General features: G+C 39.5%; 1 protein-coding gene across 3 annotated transcripts in view; it reads left to right on the top strand.

The window, feature by feature from the left end:
- The window catches only part of macrod2 (mono-ADP ribosylhydrolase 2), a 433,012-nt gene continuing 411,001 nt past the window's right edge, over positions 1 to 22,011 (top strand). For 2 of the 3 annotated variants that reach the window (XM_039783426.1, XM_039783425.1), the window contains exons 1-3: positions 1 to 215; positions 4,998 to 5,099; positions 7,236 to 7,349. In XM_039783426.1, coding sequence (XP_039639360.1) covers positions 179 to 215; positions 4,998 to 5,099; positions 7,236 to 7,349 — 253 coding nt within the window. In that variant the 5' untranslated portion in view covers positions 1 to 178. The remainder of the gene's footprint in view (positions 216 to 4,997; positions 5,100 to 7,235; positions 7,350 to 22,011) is intronic. The other variant, XM_039783424.1, reaches the window with a different exon arrangement.

The raw sequence follows: 22,011 nt of genomic DNA, 5'->3' as shown, positions 1-22,011 counted from the left end.
AATCACGGTAGGTTGAGCCAACTGAGGTCCATAGACATTTGACAGCGGCACAGGTGAGACAACCGTCCAGAGCCTGTTTCACTTTACAATTCAGTTTTTCCCCAAAGCACTATTCACTGTGAGCCTGGGGTTGCCACAGTCAAAAAACAACCATTCGAAGTCAAACCATTCCGGCAGCATGAGCAAAAAGAAAAAGGACTGGAAGACTGAAAAAGGTAAGGCTTGTTTTGGGGAGGAATGAGGCTATCATCATATGGCAGACAACATGAATGTAACCATGCTAGAAGATTGACAGCCCCTCTTTCTGGCTTCTACGTGTCGCCGTGACACTACTTATATTCGGTAATCACGCACGGCGAATGTGCAGATGTCAGAATGATGTTGCGCCTCTTTTTGGCTGCCGTCCGTAATGTTTGACATTCGCAACAACACTGTTCACATAGTACCTCTTGCCTGCTTATTAGCTTACATTTAAGGCTCTCGCAAATGTTTGCCAAACCCTTATTTACCTGTTGTAGTACTCCTAACTAACATATCCTGCCTTCCACCTGTGTGATAGGCTACAACAACAGTAACGTTGGCTCAGAGTTGCGAACAACCTTCTGTGCTACCAAACATTGCTGTAGCCAAACAGCAGACCCGCCGTAGTAAAACAAAGGAACGGAGTGTCTGATAGTTTAAAACGTCGTTATTTATAATTTTTTCAGAGGACTGTTCCTTCGTTTCAAACACCGTGAAAGTTGCGTATGTTGCTAGGTATGAAACTCACCTATTTCACTCTAATAATTGCTTTTCAGTTTCAGAGACACGAATCGACCTGTTGTGCTCAAAAGGGCCAAGAAAGACATGCTAACCCTATCGATATTCATAAGTTATTCATTTATGTGACTCCGTAAAGCTTTTTCGTGGTAGACGTTGACACTTGTTACAGCTAGGTGTAATTAATCACATTAATTAGTGCTGGTTTCATTCGTTTATGCGACCTTGTCACCATGTCACTGGGTGAGCATGCACAATACAAGAACCATGCAACTAGTAAACACCGAAATTGAATGCAGCCACTGTATTCCTCATCATATCACTTTGGCTGAATGTGGTGGTGGTATGGTTCAGACAAATTTCCAGCCCTGGCCTCTGTTCAGCATTAATGTGGCCTCAATTAGGCTAATAACTGAAACAAGAATTCGTTGTCATCATTGCTAATATTGTTGGCAAGTTATTAATTAAAATGTTATGGTGGCTCGGTTTTATTGAGAAATACTGCAGTTCATTCAGTGTCTCGCCATCAAGCCCATTGACTCACTGCAATTATTTTATGTGTGTATGTAAAAAATCTTCATAATGGTCATTTAAATTCTCTGAGCAAAGATAATAATTAATATCCGCCAGCCGTTTCCAGTTCAAGCAGGTAGCAGCATGGAGTGAACATCAAAGTAAATCAGATTTTATATTCTGAGCATACACCCCTCTAGCTCAAATTGCGTTAAAAGGAGATCAAGGCAAGTCAAAATGTTGAAGAAATTCTGAAACTTAAAGAATTTTAAAGTGATTATTTTTTTAAATAGTGGTTTGACCCAGGGCTAGTCTGTAGGCCTGTTTGGGAAAGTACCAACAAAGCTAAATTATTGTAAGTTGTGTTGGCAAAATCAACCATATATTAAAATGGGGTAAAACATGCAGAGATTTGTCAGGATTATTCTGAAGTTGACATCTTTCATAAACAAAATGAACTAAATAAGGAAACATGAAACAGGAATATAAATGGTATTAAAAGACTACATAAATGAGATGTTATGTGACAGGCAGTCACATCTCCTTTTTGTTTTTTTATCATTAGAATTTGGTTCAGGGTTGTGTGAGTGACGAAGTGCTTTAGTGTAGTCCAGAGAGCTTTGCTGTGTTCAACCTCAGAACTGCCTTTTATTCATCCATGTAGAATAAAAGCAGCCTTGGGAATGACAGAAGTGGGCAAGAAGGAGAGAAAATATGTAAGGAATACAATGGATATCCCCCACTGTGGAAATACCTTTTTAATATAAGCCTCACCTACTGCAGCATGTTGCCAAAAGACTACCAAAGGATCCTTGTATTTCTTACCACTTGTCCACCTCTACTGCCTCCTATATTTTAGGCTTTCATTTGTGTATTTCAAGTCTCATAACTTATGGTGCTTTTTAAAGAAATGCACCACAGTTCCTATGATGTAGGGCACCTGTGTCAAACTCAAGGCCCGCGGGCCAAATCCGGCCCCTCGCAAATTTAGATCCGGCCCACATATCAATTTATGTTCACAGTAGATTTTGGCCTGCCTAGATGTGAGCCAAACCAAAAAGACGGGAAACTGTTTTACAGACTGCAGTTGTGCAACACTCAAAGAAGACTTTGAGGCTCAGAAATTGCCACAGAACCAGAAAGTTTACATATTCAGGCTGTGAAACAGGTTGTTGTAAAAAAAAAAAAAAAAAAAAAAAAAATAATAATCTTTGATTTGCTAAACTCTATGATGGCTAAGAATTTCTTTGCTGACTTTGTAGGGCTTTATGTCGCCCAAACTGTTAGTGAGAAAGCTATATGTGACACAAATAATACAGTTAAAGGTGTTATTCAACTTTTCAGTTGAAAAAAATCATGTCAAACATGTCTGGCCCTTCGTGCGATTCTCATTTTCCAGTGTGGCCCTTAGTGAAGTTGAGTTCGACAAAACCCCTGATTGTAGTACCAGACCTGAGTTTTTTTGTGTGTAAATAACCTAATATAGTAAAGTAATATGATGCGTTTGTGTAGTGCCATATCACATTCAGTTTTCCTAAACTGTTATTATAGTGGGGATGTTTTTAATTGACCAAAGTCCACACTCTGTGCACTGGGGTGTATATTTGGCAAAGATTTCACAGTGGAGCACGTAATTAGGATGAAGCTTGTTTTGCAGAACAGCCCAGTCCTGTCTGGAGAAACAACAGCAAGTTGAGGCTCTTTTGCAGTCAGTGGAGATGAACATTAGGACACAAGCTGTGAGGACCCAAGAATGATACAGCAGTACAAAGGTTAAGCAGCAGCTGTGTGATGTACTAATGTCAGCCAATTATGTTGGGATTTGTTGGTAAACCAAACAAAGAATAACCACAAATACTCACACTTCTTGCACACAGCAGCTTAGGTAACTAGAAGCAGTTTGCAGCTTTTTGGAATTGCTAACACATTTCTCGATACTGAATTTAGTTTTTCAAAACTGAAACTCAGCAGTTAATCCAAAATGCAACCAAAACACTTCATACACATCTCAGAATCAAATCTTGTACCCGAAATATGTATCACTATTGTATCTTTTTATGTATGTATTTTAACATAAACCAATATTCCAGCACAACAAAAAGAAGGGCACTTCTTTATTGCATGGATTATGCTACATTACAGTTAATGTAACAGAAATAAATCAGAAATGCTCCAACAAGCATAATGTGTGTCATTTGTATCCTAGTGATGCAATATAAAACTATTCATATTCACTATGTGTGTAGGACAGATATAGTAGTAGATATAGAACAGTGCTAGTCATCCCTGTCTTTTGCATTTGGCAGTTCTCATCCACATTACACATTCTGTCCTCTCTTCTAATACTCCTGGTCAAAGAATATTTTTTGCATGCCTGATCCATCCCTGGCAATCTTCTGCAGTTACGACTCCATACATCCAGCATTCATTACGTCTACGAGAGAGATCTGATAATGTACCCTTCTACTTCCCCAAGAGTAAAATAATTCCTAAGTAAGGAAGGAAAGTGACAAAGATTTTCTTCTCTTTGGCGGCACAGATGGTGAAAAGCAGACTTATTTTTTTTATTTTTTGGGGCTTTATTAGACAGGATAGCTGAAGACAGGAATGGGGGAGATAGGGGGATGACGTGCAGCAAAGGGCTGCGGTTCGGAATTGAACCTGGACTGTTGCGGTAAGGACTGAGTCTTAGTACATGGGGTGCACGCTCAACCAGGTGAGCTACCAGGGTGCACCAGAAATGGGATTTTTTTAAAAGTTCAAATCATTTAAGTTCTTTGGCAAAGTGTTGATAACAAAGTCATGTAACTCGTCACTTAGTGTAGGGGCAGAGCAGTACAGAGCTCGAGCGAGGTAGGACAAACCGTTCAGAGTGCAATGAGACTTAGGCAGGGTTACATAGTGCGGTGGTTCTCATCTAAGAGCCATTGAGACACAAGAGTATGTACATTTTTATTCCAGCCAGTTTTCACTCCCACAACTAAAGAAGAGGGACTAATGAGTGTAATCAACTGGTGGTGAGGTGTCTGATTGGAACGAGAGCCTGCATTGTTTTGGGTCTCCATGGCACATGGCTGAGAACCACCGATGTAGAAAGTGGGGTAGACTGCCATTCAACCAGAGTACTTGTGTTCAGACGTCTTGGATGGCAAGCAGCTACACTACTCAAGCAAGACTCAGAATCCCTGCTAGCTCCAGTGGTGCTCTTTTAATGCTGACCCTGCACTTTTTAATTCATGAAGCAGTGTCACGTTATTAAATATCCCTTTATTGAAGACTACATTTTTCATAGAGCCAATTTAGAGAGCCAGGGAGGTGTGGAGCTGGAGCAGTGAGGAGTGGGACATGACTGATGATGATGATGATGATGATGATGATGATGATGATGATTGAATGACGACATTACCAGGTGAGCAGTGGAGGAGGAGTCTGGTCAGAGGCCAACCTCAGTTGGTGCAGGACCAGCAACTGTCCTATAGGTGGTGTTCAGGTGAAGTAAAGTAAAGGAAGTACGCTGGGAGACAGTTTGCTGGGACATTGTAAAAAGATATATAGATCTCTAAGGCTTTTTTTAATGTCCTAAGTAAGTTTGTGGCTTAAAAGTTACATTTGTTATTAACTGTCTGTGCCAGTACCAAGTCTATTTCCCCTTTATCTTTTTTTATTCTTCGATGGGACCAGCTTTATTTTCACTTACGTAAATGTATGGTGTCTTTCTTCCCCAGAGAGACTGCTTCGTCTAGATCGGGAGGAGAGACGCAAGGAGTATCGACGTCAAGACTATATATGTCTGGACAAGATCCCATCCTGGAGAGAGGAAAATAGACGTAAGAGAGACATCTTATTGTTTGCTGAATGCCTGTTGAGTTGGGTGCGGCTGATAAACTGACACATTATGGCACGGTTTACAAAGCCCAGCCGAAAAATATGTATTCAGTGATTCTAGTGGCTGCTTCAGTTTTATGTTTCATGTTAAGTAGCTTTAGTAGTTCTTGTGCATTTAGACACACTGATATTTGTGAGTATGTCCAGTAAGCTTACGTTGCATACTTAGAATTTCTCGCATACACAAAATCCACAAACTATGCAGTTGGAACAAACTACATACTCAATTTTCAATTTTACGTTATACATGTATCACCACAGAGTATCCTATCAAAGTAAACCTTTTTAAGAAATGTGATTTGGATGATGGGAAAAGGTGATTCGCTAATGTTACAGTACAAACATCCGAAATGTCTAGTTGTTCACCAGACACAGAGCTTTAGAACAGTCAAACACACCAATAAAGACTCAAGACTTGTAGGTTACAGTACGTTGGAAAAAAGTTAGTTTTAAAAGTACTTGTGGTATTCCTGAATACTCATTCTAAATCGTAACTAATGATGCTACAAAGTTACTGTTATTAAAAGTATGTTTAAGTAATTTTTCAATACCCACCTTAAAAACCTCATTAGCAATATGACTTGTGCTATAAGGTTTGTCCTTTAAACAATAAGCAAACCTCTGTTAGATTCAGAATACTGGATTGCAAGTAGCAGCATTTTTTTGGCACGATATTCTGCAGGATCTTTACACATCTCTTGGTCTTGGTTAACACCAGACCCTTCTCAGTTGTAACTGAGAGTGGGTCTGGGCAAGCTTCATTCGCAGCCCATTTCCAAAGGGGCGTCACCAACGGACAGACGCCTCTGGGTGCAATTGGATAGTCCTTCAACCAATCAGACCGACGATCCGGGTGACGTAGCGGCGACAGCGGCATCAACGGGTCGCAGCGCTTCGGTAGCCGTCATGTTGAATGTAAACAAAAAGCTGCTCGCCGTCTCTGCGCTATCGTCATCGTTTAAAGCCCGCCTCAACGGTTGTGATTGGTGCCTCAATTTGGAAAAATTGGAAATGGGCTTGAACTCTGGCTCTTGGCCAGACGGACTTGCAGAGCAAATCTCAAATTTGCCAGAAGTTCGTCAGGGTTTTCCCAGGCTACACATCTCTGCCTTTTTTAAATAACATGTGAGAAATTATTGAAAGACTGTTGTATAAAGTTGTCGGTGTAATTGGCTTTACATGGAATATGAGTACTCTGATGGGTACCTGATGCGGCAGGGAGGTCATGTATTGAAAGGAATAAGGGGGTTATAAGATGTATGCCAGCGAGAAGCTATTCAAAACATACAGTTTATGGTGGTGGCAATTCATCTGACACTGGTATACAACCTCCATGGACTACAATTGATGTTCAGTGAAGTAAGGTAGAATAGGAACTTGTATACGAGTGCTTTGTGATATGCACACATCTGCTGTGATATTCTTCTCTACATTAAATTAAACAAGGCATAATAACTTTTTATGACCGTTTGGGATGCTCTTAGCTGATGCATTTTCCTTAAGAACTAGTATAACTGCTGATTCACAGCTCTTTGGTTATTATCATTGCTCGGCTCCACTCTAAAAGGAGATAGACTTTACAAAATAGTCATGGCTAAACTTGCCTGGCTTGTTATCCACAAAATATAAATATACTAGTTAATAGAAATTTCCACTAATTGCATCACACATTTAGATTCTTATTTTTGTTTTATTTTTTATTTTTTACAATAGGATGACTACTTTAGAAGCATGCACATTCTGAATTCAAATTCACAGTATCCATGTAATAACACTACCTGGAATCTTGATACCAGAGTACGTACAGTATTGTCCATTTTGTATTTTAAAATAATTTATATGAAGTATTGCTATATAGGAAACTGAAGTAATGGATGAATTAAGTCTTTTTCTCCAACTTAATCACGTTTAAGATTTTGTATTTTCAAGTACATTTGAGAACCATTCATTAACCTGCTTTGTGTTTATTCAAAGGAACAGATGTGTGTATTTATTGAGTGACATTGTAATATTTTAATATTCTTTTTTTTAATGAATGCAACGAGTTGAAGTTCTTTTTTATTTATTTTTTATTTCAGCCAATGGCAAAGAGGACGGGAAGGAGCTGACGGGTGGAGGAGGACTGAGTGATAAAGTATCTCTCTACAAAGGAGATATTACTGTCTTGGAGGTGGATGTCATAGTCAATGCTGGTAAGGATCTGCCCTTTGACCTTTGGAAGGTGTTTGCTGCTTGAAGGCAGCTCTGCTATTAAATGGTCCTTGGCTGCCCTCTACTGTTAAGACTCCGAAAGTGCTGGTTCTTGAGGCATTACACAAGTGATGAGTGTGACTGAGGCAAATTTTAAACTGGACATCTGCTCTTGTTGATCTGACTTTTCATAGGCTGAAATGCAGTGACCTTTTCTTACTCAAATTCCAGTTCTTTCTCCTGCCAGTTAAACACAAGGTTACTGACTGAATTTATTTTGATTTGGTTGGCAGTTATATTAATCTCATTTGTTCATCTTTCATCATCAAAAATGTGGCATGTGTGTGCTGCAATGATTAGTGGTCACATATCTCATGCTGCTGTTACGTTGAGATTTGTAACAGTGAGTAAAAAAGGTTGCAGAATCAGAGAGGGTAAGCAGAAATGCCAATTCTCAGAGATTGGTCCTACTGTTATGTAATTTTCTGCAGTCTACTCTGCTCACAACCTACACACAAATAGTCAGTGGTGCTAAAAGATTGCTTTACCTGTTGCTTCTGCAGCTGATGCTCAGGACCATTTTGCAGCTATACGTAGACTTGAAAGTCCCACACCATAGCTGTATAGCAGCAGCAGCAGTAGATTAAACATGGTCTACTTTAGCTTTCTGCAGTTGTTTCGTAACTCTTCCTTCCTCATGCAGTATTTACACACACACACACACACACACACACACACACACACACACACACACACACACACACACACACACACACACACACACACACACACACACACACACACTGCAGTCTACTAAGCAGTGTGCATCTTGTTTGAAATTAATACTCTATAATTTATGCAAGATTAATAGATGTGAAAAACAGACTGCTCTGTTGGATAGGGCTAATGAATTTAATCTATTATGTAAATACCCTTCCTGTTGAGGATAAGCTGACATGACATTCTGAATCATTGTCAGCATCATGTAAAAATACAAATATGCAGTTTAGTACACAAACACCTGACACACACCTAAATGTCATGGCAATTGTCTTTCTTTATCATTTTGACCTTTTACAAATGTAGCACTTGTAGCTGATATTATACAATTCAGTTTTTTTGTACTGAGTTTTGTGATAACTGCTACATGTCTGAATTATATTGTTGTGTTCTATTTAGTTGTATCTAAGCTCTATATGGATATATGTCTGAATTTGTATTTAACTTATCATTGAGTACACATGGTGTTATATTCCTGTTATAGTATAGACTGACATTTAATTGTACGTATAGCCCATATTGTTGCCAGTCTGTTATTTACAGTCAATATCTTAAACAAATCCAGGTTAAGACAGTGGATAAGGTGAGCAGTGTTTTTACTAAGTGACTAGAAAAATAGGGCATATGAGAATGGAAATGAGGTTCAGGAGAGAGCATTGCAGGCATTTGTTTTAAACTGTTGAATACTGTTCTAGCAAAGGCAGGCAGTTTACTGCAGCAGTTAATGCTGCCAGACATCCAGGCTCTGATTGAGCTACATGTTGGCCAGGAGGTAATTCATTCTGTTTAGCAGGCTGTCAGACGGTCTGAAAGGTTGAAGGAATTGCTGAAGCCTTTTATAATTTCCAGAAGGTCTCAGCAGTTGGCCCACAGCTACTCTATTCATACTGCAGCACCAGTTGTCTTTGTACAGGTGGTTGGATTGATGAGAACATAAAGTGGTGGACTTTGCTGCACAATTTGGTTCACCAGCTATGACAGTTCTGCTCAACAACAGTAGTATGTTGTGAAAGTAAAATTTAATGTGACTATTATTCTAGACCAGATTCTTTTTGTCATTGGTAACAAAATACTTTGATTTTACTGAAATATTTATTAGTGGTGTAGTGGTTATTCCGTTTCAAAATTATAGAAGAGCGGGTTTAATGCACCTTTGTTCCTTTGTTGTTGATCCAGGCATGCGGTCGTTGTTTGAAAATAATAATTAAACACACATATCCTACCTAAATAAATCTTTAAGATCCTACCAAAACGTTGTAGGCTAATGTTGCATATGTGTGAATCAGGGGAGAATAAACAATACTGATGGTTTCTTAAATGATATCAAATAAGATGAAACAGGATGACTAGATGTGGTTAAAAAAAACTGTTTGGTCTCAACTAAAGCTAGGACTTCCAAAAAACCCCTCCACACAGTGTTTCCAACTTCCCTTTATCAGTCATACCACACCCACAATTACCATGGTGTGGCCGATTTGCCAATCAGTGGCCTAGCTGTCAATCAAAATCAGTGGATCAGAACTATAACCAAAATATGGGAAGTCTTAAAATAACTATTGTTGTTTTGTGCTTTTTTGGCTCCTACAAGTGGAATAGGCTGGACGTGCTCTGGCTGTAGTGGCCCCTGTCCAAATATAGTGAGTAACACAGTTCGGAGCCGCATGTAAACCAACATTGCTGATGTTGGCTAATGTAGTTTGATAGGATCTTTTGGATAGTTTGCTTAACTTTTTGCCTTTCATCTATTCACTGCTTCTAATCTCTAGCTTGCAATATTTCCATTTTCTCATGCTGTTTTTCATTTAGGGTTGGCACAAGTAGACTGCTGTCTATGAAGTGTGGGACTTTTTGAGCACAGAGAAAGTATAAGCCTCTGTCATTTTCCTCATGAGTCATACATTAAGTGCAGGGATACTACTAATGATGCAAATTGAAAAAAAGATATTGATGCCGTAATGTGAGATGAAATATAGAAATTTTCGTCATGTATTTTGACACAAGTCATTATGTATGACACAACTTAACGGTTGATTTATTATCTTTAAGACTGCATAAGAATTCTGTTTTTTTTTTGTTTTTTTTATGTAGCTAATGTGAATTAACAATGACTCCAAAATGTCAGCTGTTCAGGAAGTAGACTAAGTAAAGCTGTAGTGTTTCTAGCTTGTTTGCAGCTGACATGTTGTTTTAATGTTATCACATAACCTTTTGAATATATTTTATAAGCCAAATGCACATAATTTGTGCAACAAGATTTTGTCATGACAACATCAATAGGTTGGTTGCAAAGGAGAAACGCCTGTAATTTTAGGGGAAACAGGCCAGCATGGTACAGCTGTTATGGTGGCTGTCTATAGCTTTTACAGGGTGTCAAGTTGCTTTATGGCCTCCATTAAAGTTTAATTATTAGGCTCATTGAGTTTTTAAATTCTTCCTTAATTCTGTTTGGCTGGAGGTTGGGCAGAAGGTGCTCAAACTGTCACCTGGGTGAGAGCCTGGAGAGTGCAGGACAGGAGGGTCTGTAGTGACAATCGGTGAACTGCAGGGCTGGAGGGCAGGATGGCCATACATGACAAGGTGGCTTGGACTGCAGCATCATCCATCCCTGGCAGATGGCCCAACTCAGCCTACTCTAGAATGAGCCTGAATTGGTCTGCCTCCACTCTGCATAAAATGTTGTTAGAGCCATATCCATGCTCCCTGTAACCCTCTTTTTATTCCTACTGTTTTTTAAAGGATGAAACTGGGGGGCATTTGTATGACGCTCCTCTGTAGATCTTATTTTTTTTACTCTGCACACTGTCTAGATTGCATATTAGGAGTGCAGACTGTTTTGCCCTGGGTATTGATTTCCCTGAGTATGGGACTTTCTGCCCAGATTCCTGCACAGGATGCATTTTCCTCTTTTGTAAAATAGTTGTAGTATGTTCAGCATGCATGTGAAGATACGGTGTTGTCCAACAATGTCCCTGATCCTCTAGTAGCCCATGTCTTTGGCATATACAGGATCTCACAAAAGTGAGTACACCCCTCACATTTTTGTAAATATTTCATTATATCTTTTCATGGGACAACACTGAAGAAATGGCACGTTGCTACAATGTAAAGTAGTGAGTGTACAGCTTGTAGAACAGTGTAAATGTGCTGTCCCCTCAAAATAACTCAACACACAGTCATTAATATCTAAACCGCTGGCAACAAGAGTACACCCCTAAGTGAGAATGTCCAAATTGGGCCCAAAGTGTCAATATTTTGTTTGGCCACCATTATTTTCCAGCACTGCCTTAACCCTCTTGGGCATGGAGTTCACCAGAGCTTCACAGGCTGCCTCTGGAATCCTCTTCCACTTCTCCATGTGCATCATCTTTAGAAGAGGCTTCCTTCTGGGACGACAGCCATGTAGACCAATTTGATGCAGTGTGCGGCGTATGGTCTGAGCACTGACAGGCTGACCCCCCAGCCCTTCAACCTCAGCAGCAATGCTGGCAGCACTCGTACGTCTATTTCCCAAAGACGACCTCTGGATATGACGCTGAGCACGTGCACTCAACTTCTTTGGTCGACCATGGCGAGGCCTGTTCTGAGTGGAACCTGTCCTGTTAAACCGCTGTATGGTCTTGACCACCGTGCTGCAGCTCAGTTTCAGGGTGTTGGCAATCTTCTTATAGCCTAGGCCATCTTTATGTAGAGCAACAATTCTTTTTTTTCAGATCCTCAGAGAGTTCTTTGCCATGATGTGCCATGTTGAACCTCCAGTGACCAGTATGAGAGTGTGATAGTAATAACACCAAATTTAACACACCTGCTCCCCATTCACACCTGAGAGGGAAAATGGCTAATTGGGCCCAATTTGGACATTTTCACTTAGGAGTGTACTCACTTTTGTTGCCAGCAGTTTAGACATTAATGGCTGTGTGTTGAATTATTTTGAGGGGACAGCACATTTACACTGTTCTACAAGCTGTACACTCACTACTTTACATTGTAGCAACGTGTCATTTGTTCAGTGTTGTCCCATGAAAAGACATAATGAAATATTGACAAAAATGTGAGGGGTGTACTCACTTTTGTGAGATACTGTATCTTTGGATTGGTATTGGACAGTGATCGAAAGAGGAGGCTATTACAGTTAATCAAGAAAATTGCAGGCTTCACTAAAAGTTAAAACGACGGTAAAACTAAGTTTGTAAATGTAATGCATTGCTTTTACATGGCAAACGCAAGATCATGTCTCTGATTTTTCTCCTTGTCTTTGTGCATGGAGTTCATGCAAGTGTCACCATCCCTCTCCGATCAGAATGAGGTCGTAAAGATAGCGGTGCGAAGTGGAGAGGACTTCTCTTATCATGATGACTGTGGTAATTATGCACAGGTGTTGACTCCTAATCCATTACCCGCTGTAAACCTTTCCCATCTTTCTGTATTGGATCATTTTTTACAGGAGCCAATTTAGTGTGCACAGGGAATCTGGTTATGAACGCTATAAAGAACCTGACGGGGTTGAGATGAGTGCGAGAAAGGCAATTGGTATTCAGTTGTGTGAAGCTGCTCGTACTGCAGTCATCACAGGTTTGATAAGAGCGGTGACTCTCGGAGGGCAGAATACCATGATCCAGTGAAGATTGACTTTTATAAGATTTTTTTATATGCAGTCCATTTTAATATTGTTTGCTTGTGGGGCTGCTTGGCACACAGGCAGCATTGTTTACCTTCATGGTCATTCATGCATAATGTACAGTACAGAAACCTACAGAACAGAATACAATGTTATTCTGTGGTCCTCGCAAGGTAACCTGTAGAGGTGAAACACTTTTATGTTGTGTAGTTAATCGTCCTAACATTCCAAATGGATGGACTCGAGCTTTCCCGTGTGTTGTGCCAGGTGAGAAAAACAAAACTGAAAACAAAGTTGGCTTCTAGATCACTTATTTGATAATATTTACATTTCTCTTGAACTAAACATATTGTCACAGTGCTTAATTATTAGTGTAAATTAAACCAGAACAAGAGATGCATTTTATTAGGTTATTTGAGGTTAAATTTGAATAAGAAGAATCAACAAATCATCATTATGCGTTTATGAAAAACAGCATACAAAAAACAAATGAAAAAAATAACAAACTGAGCTGCAAAAGTGGTAGAATAGTTCTTTACACTATGTCTAAGGTTTAAAACTTACAGAAACATTTGACTTGTATATAGACCTTTACATAAAAGTCCTGCCTATTCTTTACCATATCTGTCCAGCTTTGTTGCCCTTGTTCTTAGCTGTTGTGTTAATTTCTGTGTAAGTCCATTGGGAGTCAAATCCCTTGCATGTGTTCCCATACTTGCCCATTAAAGCTGATTCTGATTCCGATTTTTATTGAAAGAAGAAAACCCTCTTTGCCTTTCTGAGGGTTACTTTCTTTTAAAGATCATGGACGTACCTGGTGGTTGAGATTCTTCCTTCCCTGCATATTGGAAACCTCAGTAGTTAGGCAGGCAGCACAGCAACAGTGCAGGAGAATGATGTGTAATGTCCAGAGAATATTATATGCTTCTCTGAGACACATGTCTTAATGGAGGGCACTGCCTTATTTATTAGGGAATGACTTTCTGAGTGCTCTGGTAATATTTTAGCCTGCAAAGCACAGCTTTCCAGAATGAAATGTAGATGTGGCATTTTTATTCACTGGCTGAGCTCTTGGTCTATAGACAGACTCTAAAAAGACTGACTTTTTCCTTTTCCCTTCTTACCAACTTTAGGGTTCTTTTAAAGGTCTAGTTGTGATATATGACAACATATTTACCCTTTTTCTATTTTGTGAAAGCCAATAATCTCTTGAGAAATTGATTTTCTGTCCAAATCCTTATTTTAGCTGTTATGGCATAGGTTTGTTGAACAATACACCCATACAGACTAACACTAAAGTGTGGCATGACATGCCAAAGAATGATGTCAAAATATACTTGAGTTTTTACTTTTCCATTTACCTTAGGGATTGATAAAGCCTTTGGCTTTTGGTTTTGCTTCCTACTGTTTGGGGATCTTGTCAGTGTAGACTCTTCATTAGATTTTCTGTCAGGCCATGGATGTGCTGCACAACACACTCAGCCCCTGGAGAGTCTGGCTCGACGGGTCTATCTGTCTCTCTGCAGATTCACACCATGTGCCATAACCTCCCTGAGTGATGTAGCCATGCTCTCAGCAATATGACTGCAATTCAGGGTCTCAGTCTCTCTGTTCTCTCTTTCACTCTGGTGCCAGTATATATGCTGCATACGTGAAAGTACACACACACACACACACACACACACACACACACACACACACACACACACACACACACACACACACACACACACACACACTACACTGGAGACCATGGCAGAGGACTGGTAACTTCGTGAGCAAACTTGTGATTGTTGCACTATCACACCAAGAATGAAAATCAATGCCCCTAGCTGACAGATTTTGCTGCTCTGTTGAACAGTGAAATGACTCTGGTTAGTGGGTTGTGTTGGGTACTGCACTAAAAGGTCCAGTTAATCGTATCAACTCTGAGAGAGATACAGCACAAGGCCCGGGTTTTCCATGTCATCGGGGTGTAAATGTGAACTGAGGTGACAAACCAGCTGGCGAGCTTCCCCTCCTTCCGACTTCAGCTCGATTTATTCCCTCCCAGTGTCCAGATCGTGAACAGCCTTACGCCTCAGTGTTTGGTCAACGTCAACATTGTTTACCTTATCTCCGAGGCCTACGAGGTGCCAACATGGCCAGATATTTTTCATGATATGTGGGTAATAGAAAGTAATCATGGGAAGCTGTGGTGTCAGTGTGTATCCGGCTGAAATGTCTCCCTTTTACTTGACCCGCTAATGGTCTATGACCGTATTGAGTTTGAGAGAATGAGCTTCCCCTTCCTTCCCGATCACGCGTTATGTGACCCAACCCACACCACCTTCTCTTTCCCTTACACAGACACTCACAGTACACCAACCCCACAGACACCTACACAAATGAAACTGACGTTGTGACAATTGCCAGTGCTCATGAAGAGGCCCGCCATTCAGGTCCTCGCTTGTCTCCCCGGTAACTTAAGTCATAGATGTCAAGGTCAGAAAGTCGCTGTTTGCATCCCTGTTTTTTTTCTTCTTAGCCCTTCTTCTCGCCTCTGTTCTGCTACCCCCCCCCCCCCTCCCTGTCCTGAAACAAACCTTTTCAAAACACCCTTCTTTATGCTGCAAACACGCCAGATCTCATCCATCAGGCCTGTGAGTAATGTATTCAGATGGGAACACGGAGAGAGAGTCTCTCGCCACCTTCTGTTTCTCTTTTCCTTTGTCTCACAAGTTGAGGGACTTTGATAGAATGACTTCCTGTAAAGGTAATTTAAAGAACAATGGAAAGGAAAATAAGTAGTAAAAAACAAATATGAGTTTTTATTTTGTGAGGAAATGTTACCTCATAAGTATTTTAGTGGTTTAAGAATTGCCTTTACAAAAACATTTTTTTTTTTTTAAACGAGACATGCAGTAATGCTTTTTGTGTCTAAGTGTGTGTGATAAGGGTACAATCCTCCTAAGCAGATGCATAAGATGTTTTGTAGCAGTATAAAGCAGGTAATGCTTTCCATTTACCAGATAACATAGCAGGCAGACCAACAGATGACTGGGTGCAGGGCTCCTAAAGCTTCTGTATCGGTTAACCTGTAGAGGGCACTCTGGCTCCACCTAAGTATCGTTGACGTCTCTGATAGCAGAGTAAGTCTGAGACTGAGCTGGTGCTGCATTTCAGATGGATAAATACCTTTTCTGCTTCTCCTTCACAGATGTTTCTTTAGAACTGTTTGAGGTGACAACTGGAAATTCCATCCTACAGATTTTCAGCATCTGCTTCTCCAATAGCCCAGTGAAATGTCCAATATTGTGCTGTTTTTGGAAATTGAAACCCATTTTTGGAACAAAAATGAAACGGAGATGCTGATTTTGGAGCTCAGTCAAGTTTCTAGATGTTACACTATATTAGCACAGAAGAAGTGAGAGCGTTGTGGTGCACGTCTTTTTTATTTATTTGTGTGTGTGTGTGTGTGTGTGTGTGTGTGTGTGTGTGTGTGTGTGTGTGTGTGTGTGTGTGTGTGTGTGTGTGTGTGTGTGTGTGTGTGTGTGTGTGTGTGTGTGTGTGAAAGAGGGAGTAAGCTCTTTTATCCTATCCTGTAAGGGAATGTGGAGAGATGCTGTGTGAGACTAGCTCTTTACTGGCCGAGTGAAAAGGAGAGGGTTGGAGAAATCAACCCCTGACTGCTGACTATTTCTCTGCACAATCCCCAGGCATTGTGCCCTGCTGCACGATCGTCAGCAGGCGATTTACTGGTCTTCACAATACCCCTCTATGAACACCCATTCATTCTCGCTGCTTCTGTTCCCCTCATGTTTTTCTCAGTTTTCTCATTTTAGTTTCAGTTAATCTCTTTTCTTGCGACTACTGTAAACCTTTTGCGGAAACAAAACCATGCAAGCCATGTACACAGAGAGCCCAGAAAAGTGTGCACCTTTGCAGAAATACTGATGAGCTACTTGGTTACAGGCCTGCCGTGGCAAGATTTTCTATAATGGCTTCCTATGTATAACGGTGCAGGTAATGAGCAACATAATGTCACAAGTAAGTAAAGGAATAAAGCACACATTTTGGTGAGGACATTTTCTTTGAGGTGATGTTATTTTGTTTCTCCAGACAATTGTAAGCTTTAGCTAGGCCATCGTTTCTTTAGAGGGGATGCAGTGGTTTAAAGAAATTCATGGTTTCCAGAATATGTAGTTGTCCTGTAGCAGAAATAAAATAATCTAATGCAGCTTTACTGTGACTAAGTCTCAGTCACAATTCCACCTAGAACATCAGCACTTAATGGAGATATGAAATTGTGTCCTCTCCACTATGTCTCGGTTTGCTAAACAGAAAAATCACTCCATATAAGAGGGCCTCTAAGCAACTCAAATGGAGAACTGTGATGTTTGCTGAGTAGCTTTAAATGAGAATAAAATTCCTAACACCCAGGGGGGGGGGGGTACATTATTTATAATATTTAGAAGATGAAGGAAATAATTGAAAAAAAAAAGAGAGGGGGGGGGGTAAAAAAAAAAAAGCAAAATATTTTTAAAAAATTTTAAAAAAAAAATTTTTTTTTTTTATTTTTTAAATTTAAAAGGTTAGATTTCCTGAAGTTTATTATTCATAAGTCCGTCTAAGGTGAAGGTTTGCTTCAAACTAAGCAATTAGGAAGTGAACAGTAAGAAGATGCCATTTTACTGCTAAGCTACAAAATATTTATTTCAAATAATTTTTAAGAGATTTAGCTGTAACATTTCCGCAGTGTCTGTAACAACAATTATGATGCCCAGAAGCCTTCAGTTTATGTGGTTAACCTGAAAGAATCATGGGAATGTTAGTATTTATTTTCTCAAATCCATGATTCATCGGTCTCATAAATCTACAATTAAGCAAAATCGCTCGGCAACATTATTTTTTGTGTTTCAGGTAATGTTGTTTAACAGGTAAAGCATAATAAGTCACAGGGCACAGAGAGCATAGGTTATCAGCTGTCAACTGTAGGCTGGCTTGTGTCAGTTCCTACTTTTTATGCTTTTCATAGGCAGATATTTTGCAAACGTAAACGGCTTCATGTAAACAAAATCTTTATTTACAGAATCAGGAAAAGGACAAATTGAACACTTTATTTATTTATTTTATAACAACTACTAGAACTGCCACCACTGGAAAGCATTTCTTTGTATTATTTTTTTCAAAAATATATGTGTATGGATATTTATTTGCAGTAGGTATTTTAGGTGTTTTTCTTACTGTCCAAATTTTACAGGGTGATCCATTTCATATCCTTCATAATGTATATATTAAAAATCATATACTGTATATCCAAATGCCTCTTGAAATCAATTTTCTTGTAAGTTAGCTGTGTATAAATAATAACCAAAATATTATTATATTTAAATGAACAAAAATAGTGGCTGCATTTTTAAACCTTAGGCAGTTCTTCTTTTCTCTCTCTTTTCGAACCTCCTAAATATTACTGTTTGGCAATTTTAAATGGGACCTTAGAATAAATATTAAACTTGACATACTGTAGGTGTCTGCTGCTTGACACAATATGATGTCAGACAGCCATCAGTGATCTGTTAAAATGTGAAGCCCATTGTGCGGGTGAAGTCTATAGACTAGTTATACCTAAATTATATTTTATAGCAACGGTAGCAGTGCCGAATTAGAAAACGTGCACCTTATTCTAGAAAATCACCTTACGGTACTATCAGAGAGACCTTTTCTATTTCCTATAATGAACCTAGTTCATAACAACAGCAGCCTTTCCTAGATTAAAACTAATATATGGTATAAAGCCTAGATATAGTGACTGTCCCAAGGAAAACATGCCAACAGTCAGTGGTTTTTATACATACATGTATACCGGAACTAAACGATTCTCGATCATGTCCTATAAAGTTCCACAATACTGGCAGAGAATAAGATGTGTTACAGAAAGTATTGTCTTTACCATAACGCGCATAAAAACATGCATGTTATGGTGTGTGTGTGTGTGTGTGTGTATATATATATATACACACTGGTATGATGCAATATGTCATTATGATGAACTGACCTGTGATGATGTTTTAATTGAACATGCTCTATCTATTGTACAGAAATAATGACCATACACTCAGCAATCAGCAGCAGCTCTCAAGGACTACGAGGCTGCACAGTTGTTGCCCTCGTGTATGGTAATGAAGCACCGACTGGACGTCCTGATGAAATGGATTTCCCCTTTTGTTGACACAAGTGATTGTGTGGTTACTGTAGGGCTTAGGGAATGTGGACTCATTATAGACCAAGACCTTCGTTCAGCGGAATGGTAATAGAAACGAGGCTAGGTTCTGTTGGCTATGATGAACGGTAAGCTTTATGTGAAAAGACTGGGAAGATATGGGTCTATTAGGCATGATGGAGTTATTATTTTTGAAAGGTCGTACAACTTACAAGTCAGTGTTTGGTGTAACTACCCTGCAAACAATGATTTCTAATGAACTCCATCAGTTTTCCAAAAGCAGAACCCATTTGGGCTCATTTATGACAAAAGGAACACTGTTTATTGCAGACTGCGTTCGGAGTTGGTCATTTAAGATAGTTATTAGGGTAACAAGCCCTTGCATACTGAGGACATTCAGTCAGATGCTTGGCATTTCATACTGTCCAACAAACTACCCAGAAGAACAAAGCAATTTTAGGTTGACCCAAAAAGTTAGATTTGATATTTTTTCATTGTGCATATAGTGCTGCATGGGAAGGAATTTGTGATGAGAGGAAAACCAGAGAAGACAGAAAAGAATACACTTATGCCTTGAGTGCCAGTGAGTAAAGAGGTGTTTAATGCAGCAGGGTTCAGAGGGTTGCTTATATAGAGTAGTTATAGACAAGCTGATGATTTGTTGTGATGTACAGGGGGAGAGCAGTGAGACCTGACTTGAAGGTAGTGTGACCTCAAACAAACTGCATTTGTTTAACCTCGCTCAGCTGTGGAGCTATAATGGGATGATAGCTTCTGCCATTAGCATGATGAAATGGACAAATAAGTGACTTTAGTGAAACCCACTCAAGTAAGGGGCTGCAATTTGGTTGGCCTTTGATGCTTCGGTTGGCTATGGAAACAATTTAATCTCTTTAATAGAATCTTAGTCGCGCCCCCCCCCATGCACAAACAAAGCAGATTAAGGTTCCAAATAAGGCGAAGACTTCACAGTCTTTGTGATAGAACAGAATTCCCAATACAGTGGGTGGTATTAGGTTTTTTTTTTTTTTTTTTTATTTATTTTTTTGTCTACCGTGTGTAGGCGAGAAACTCCCTCAACACAGAACCAAAGCTCCACTTCTGTACTTATCTTGCTTTTATTAAATGTATTTATCCAGGGTTAAGATGTTGGATCTATTTTTTACGTGACCCCACCAGGACCACAATAGCACAATAGTATCACATGAAATTATAGAAAGAGCGGTAAATAGATATGAGTAGAATGAAGATAGATAAGGTGAAAGATAGATTGAATGGCATGAAATACATAAAACATACAATACGTACACCGATGAAATTATTATTAAATTTTCTGCAGAGCAGTGAAATCTCCCCGTACTAAAAGCTAAATCTAGGTTACCGCGTTATTGTGTTGTGCTTCAGTGTGATGGTGAAGCTAATTATATCTCAAGTGGCTGGAACTCAGGCGGTTGTAAATAGTCTGCTCCGAAGCAGCTTCCACACAGCACTTTCTTCGATATGAGCAATAAGGAAGCGATCCTTCATCCTCCTGCTATTAGCAGGTGTTGATTGATTTGTAAGAATCCAATTTGCTGTGGATAAATGTAGAAGAGGAAAAGGTAGAGTAAAGGAGACAATCCAGTGTTTGTATTGTTTAAAAAAGAAAATTGTCATGGGTTGTGCCACTTAAACCAATGTGAAGACCAGGTGCAGAGACACTGTATACAGTATTTATAGGTATACTTTGAAAAGCTGCTAGGTGAGGGGAAAGAATAGGAAGGAAGAGAGATTGGAGGAAGTTATGAGAGGCATGAGACTCTGAGGAGGATGTTGTGTACTCTCAACAGATTTAATTTCCCATGTTCCCATGATAATCAGGCACCACATGGCTATCCTTCAGCCGCCACAGTCCCCCAGGGGCTGTGCTGCGTTGTTGATGAAACTCATCACATTACAGCTGATATAGGTGTGTTTATCATGTCGTAGTGGGTGTCGTGATGAGTGGTGGGAAAAAAACAGAACGAGGTACCTCCACACTGTACGACCAAAGGCTTGGAAAGCTTTTGGCCAGTAGACCCAATTACCCCTTCAATTACTCCTTAAGTCATGGGATATCTGTTCAGAAAAAGTCCAAATGGACACAAGGTAGGATCACAGATATTGTATAAATATTGTTGTCGAATACATATATATTACAACTCCCTTTCAAGCCCATAGAAAAAAATTCATTGTCGGCATTTTAAGACGCTCCCAGTCTTCTCCTCTTTCTTACTCCACTTTCTCTCTTTTCTACGCTTTTCTAGCACACCAATGGAGGGCGGAGTTATGAGTGATCAACTGGCATTAAAAAAAAATTTAGTCAGGGCTAAAAAGCTTTGTTGTAAACCCTAAAAACATTTTTTTAACCAATTTTAGCATTAAAGTTCATGATATTGCCTCTTCAGTAAACATTTTTGTTGGATCACTGCTCTAATGAGCTTTAGGTCTATTATAGACAACTATAGCTCAGTGGAGTTGCAGGCTGATGAATGGGCTCTTGTATGAGAGGATAGAATTCATTTTGACACATTGCATTCAGTGTCTAACTGTTTGTAAAAATGCAGTTTTGAACAGCATGTTTTTTTATTTTTTATGTAAAACTTCAGTGTAAGTATAACCTATTCTAATTGTAGATATGTACATTAAAATACAGTTATCGCCGTAGGTTAGGGCATGGGCATTTCATTAGTCACACAATTAGTCTTCACTGCACCCACAATCTACACTACACCAAAATATAATTCCACCACAAAACAATTTATCACAGTTTGACTGGGAGAGTATTTCATAAACTTTAGAGCACAATTTCATGTATTTATGGCAAAAAGCAATTCCTTCATCTCACTACCGACTGTAGCTTCCGTTAATCTCACGAATTGTCATCAAACTGTACTTTTGTAAATTACTCATGAATTGCAAATTTAAATGTAACCGCTGAAATAACACAGGGCAAAACGTCCTGCCTATTATGTGTTCAGCAAAATAACTTTTCAAAGCTCACCATCTGATGCAAGGCATTGCACATAGTTACAGGGCAGTAAACATA

The sequence above is a fragment of the Perca fluviatilis genome, chromosome 19, assembly GCF_010015445.1.
Source record: "Perca fluviatilis chromosome 19, GENO_Pfluv_1.0, whole genome shotgun sequence".
NCBI lineage: Eukaryota > Metazoa > Chordata > Actinopteri > Perciformes > Percidae > Perca > Perca fluviatilis.
The sequence above is the reverse complement of the archived record's forward strand: the minus strand, read 5'-3'. Positions and strand labels throughout refer to the sequence as shown.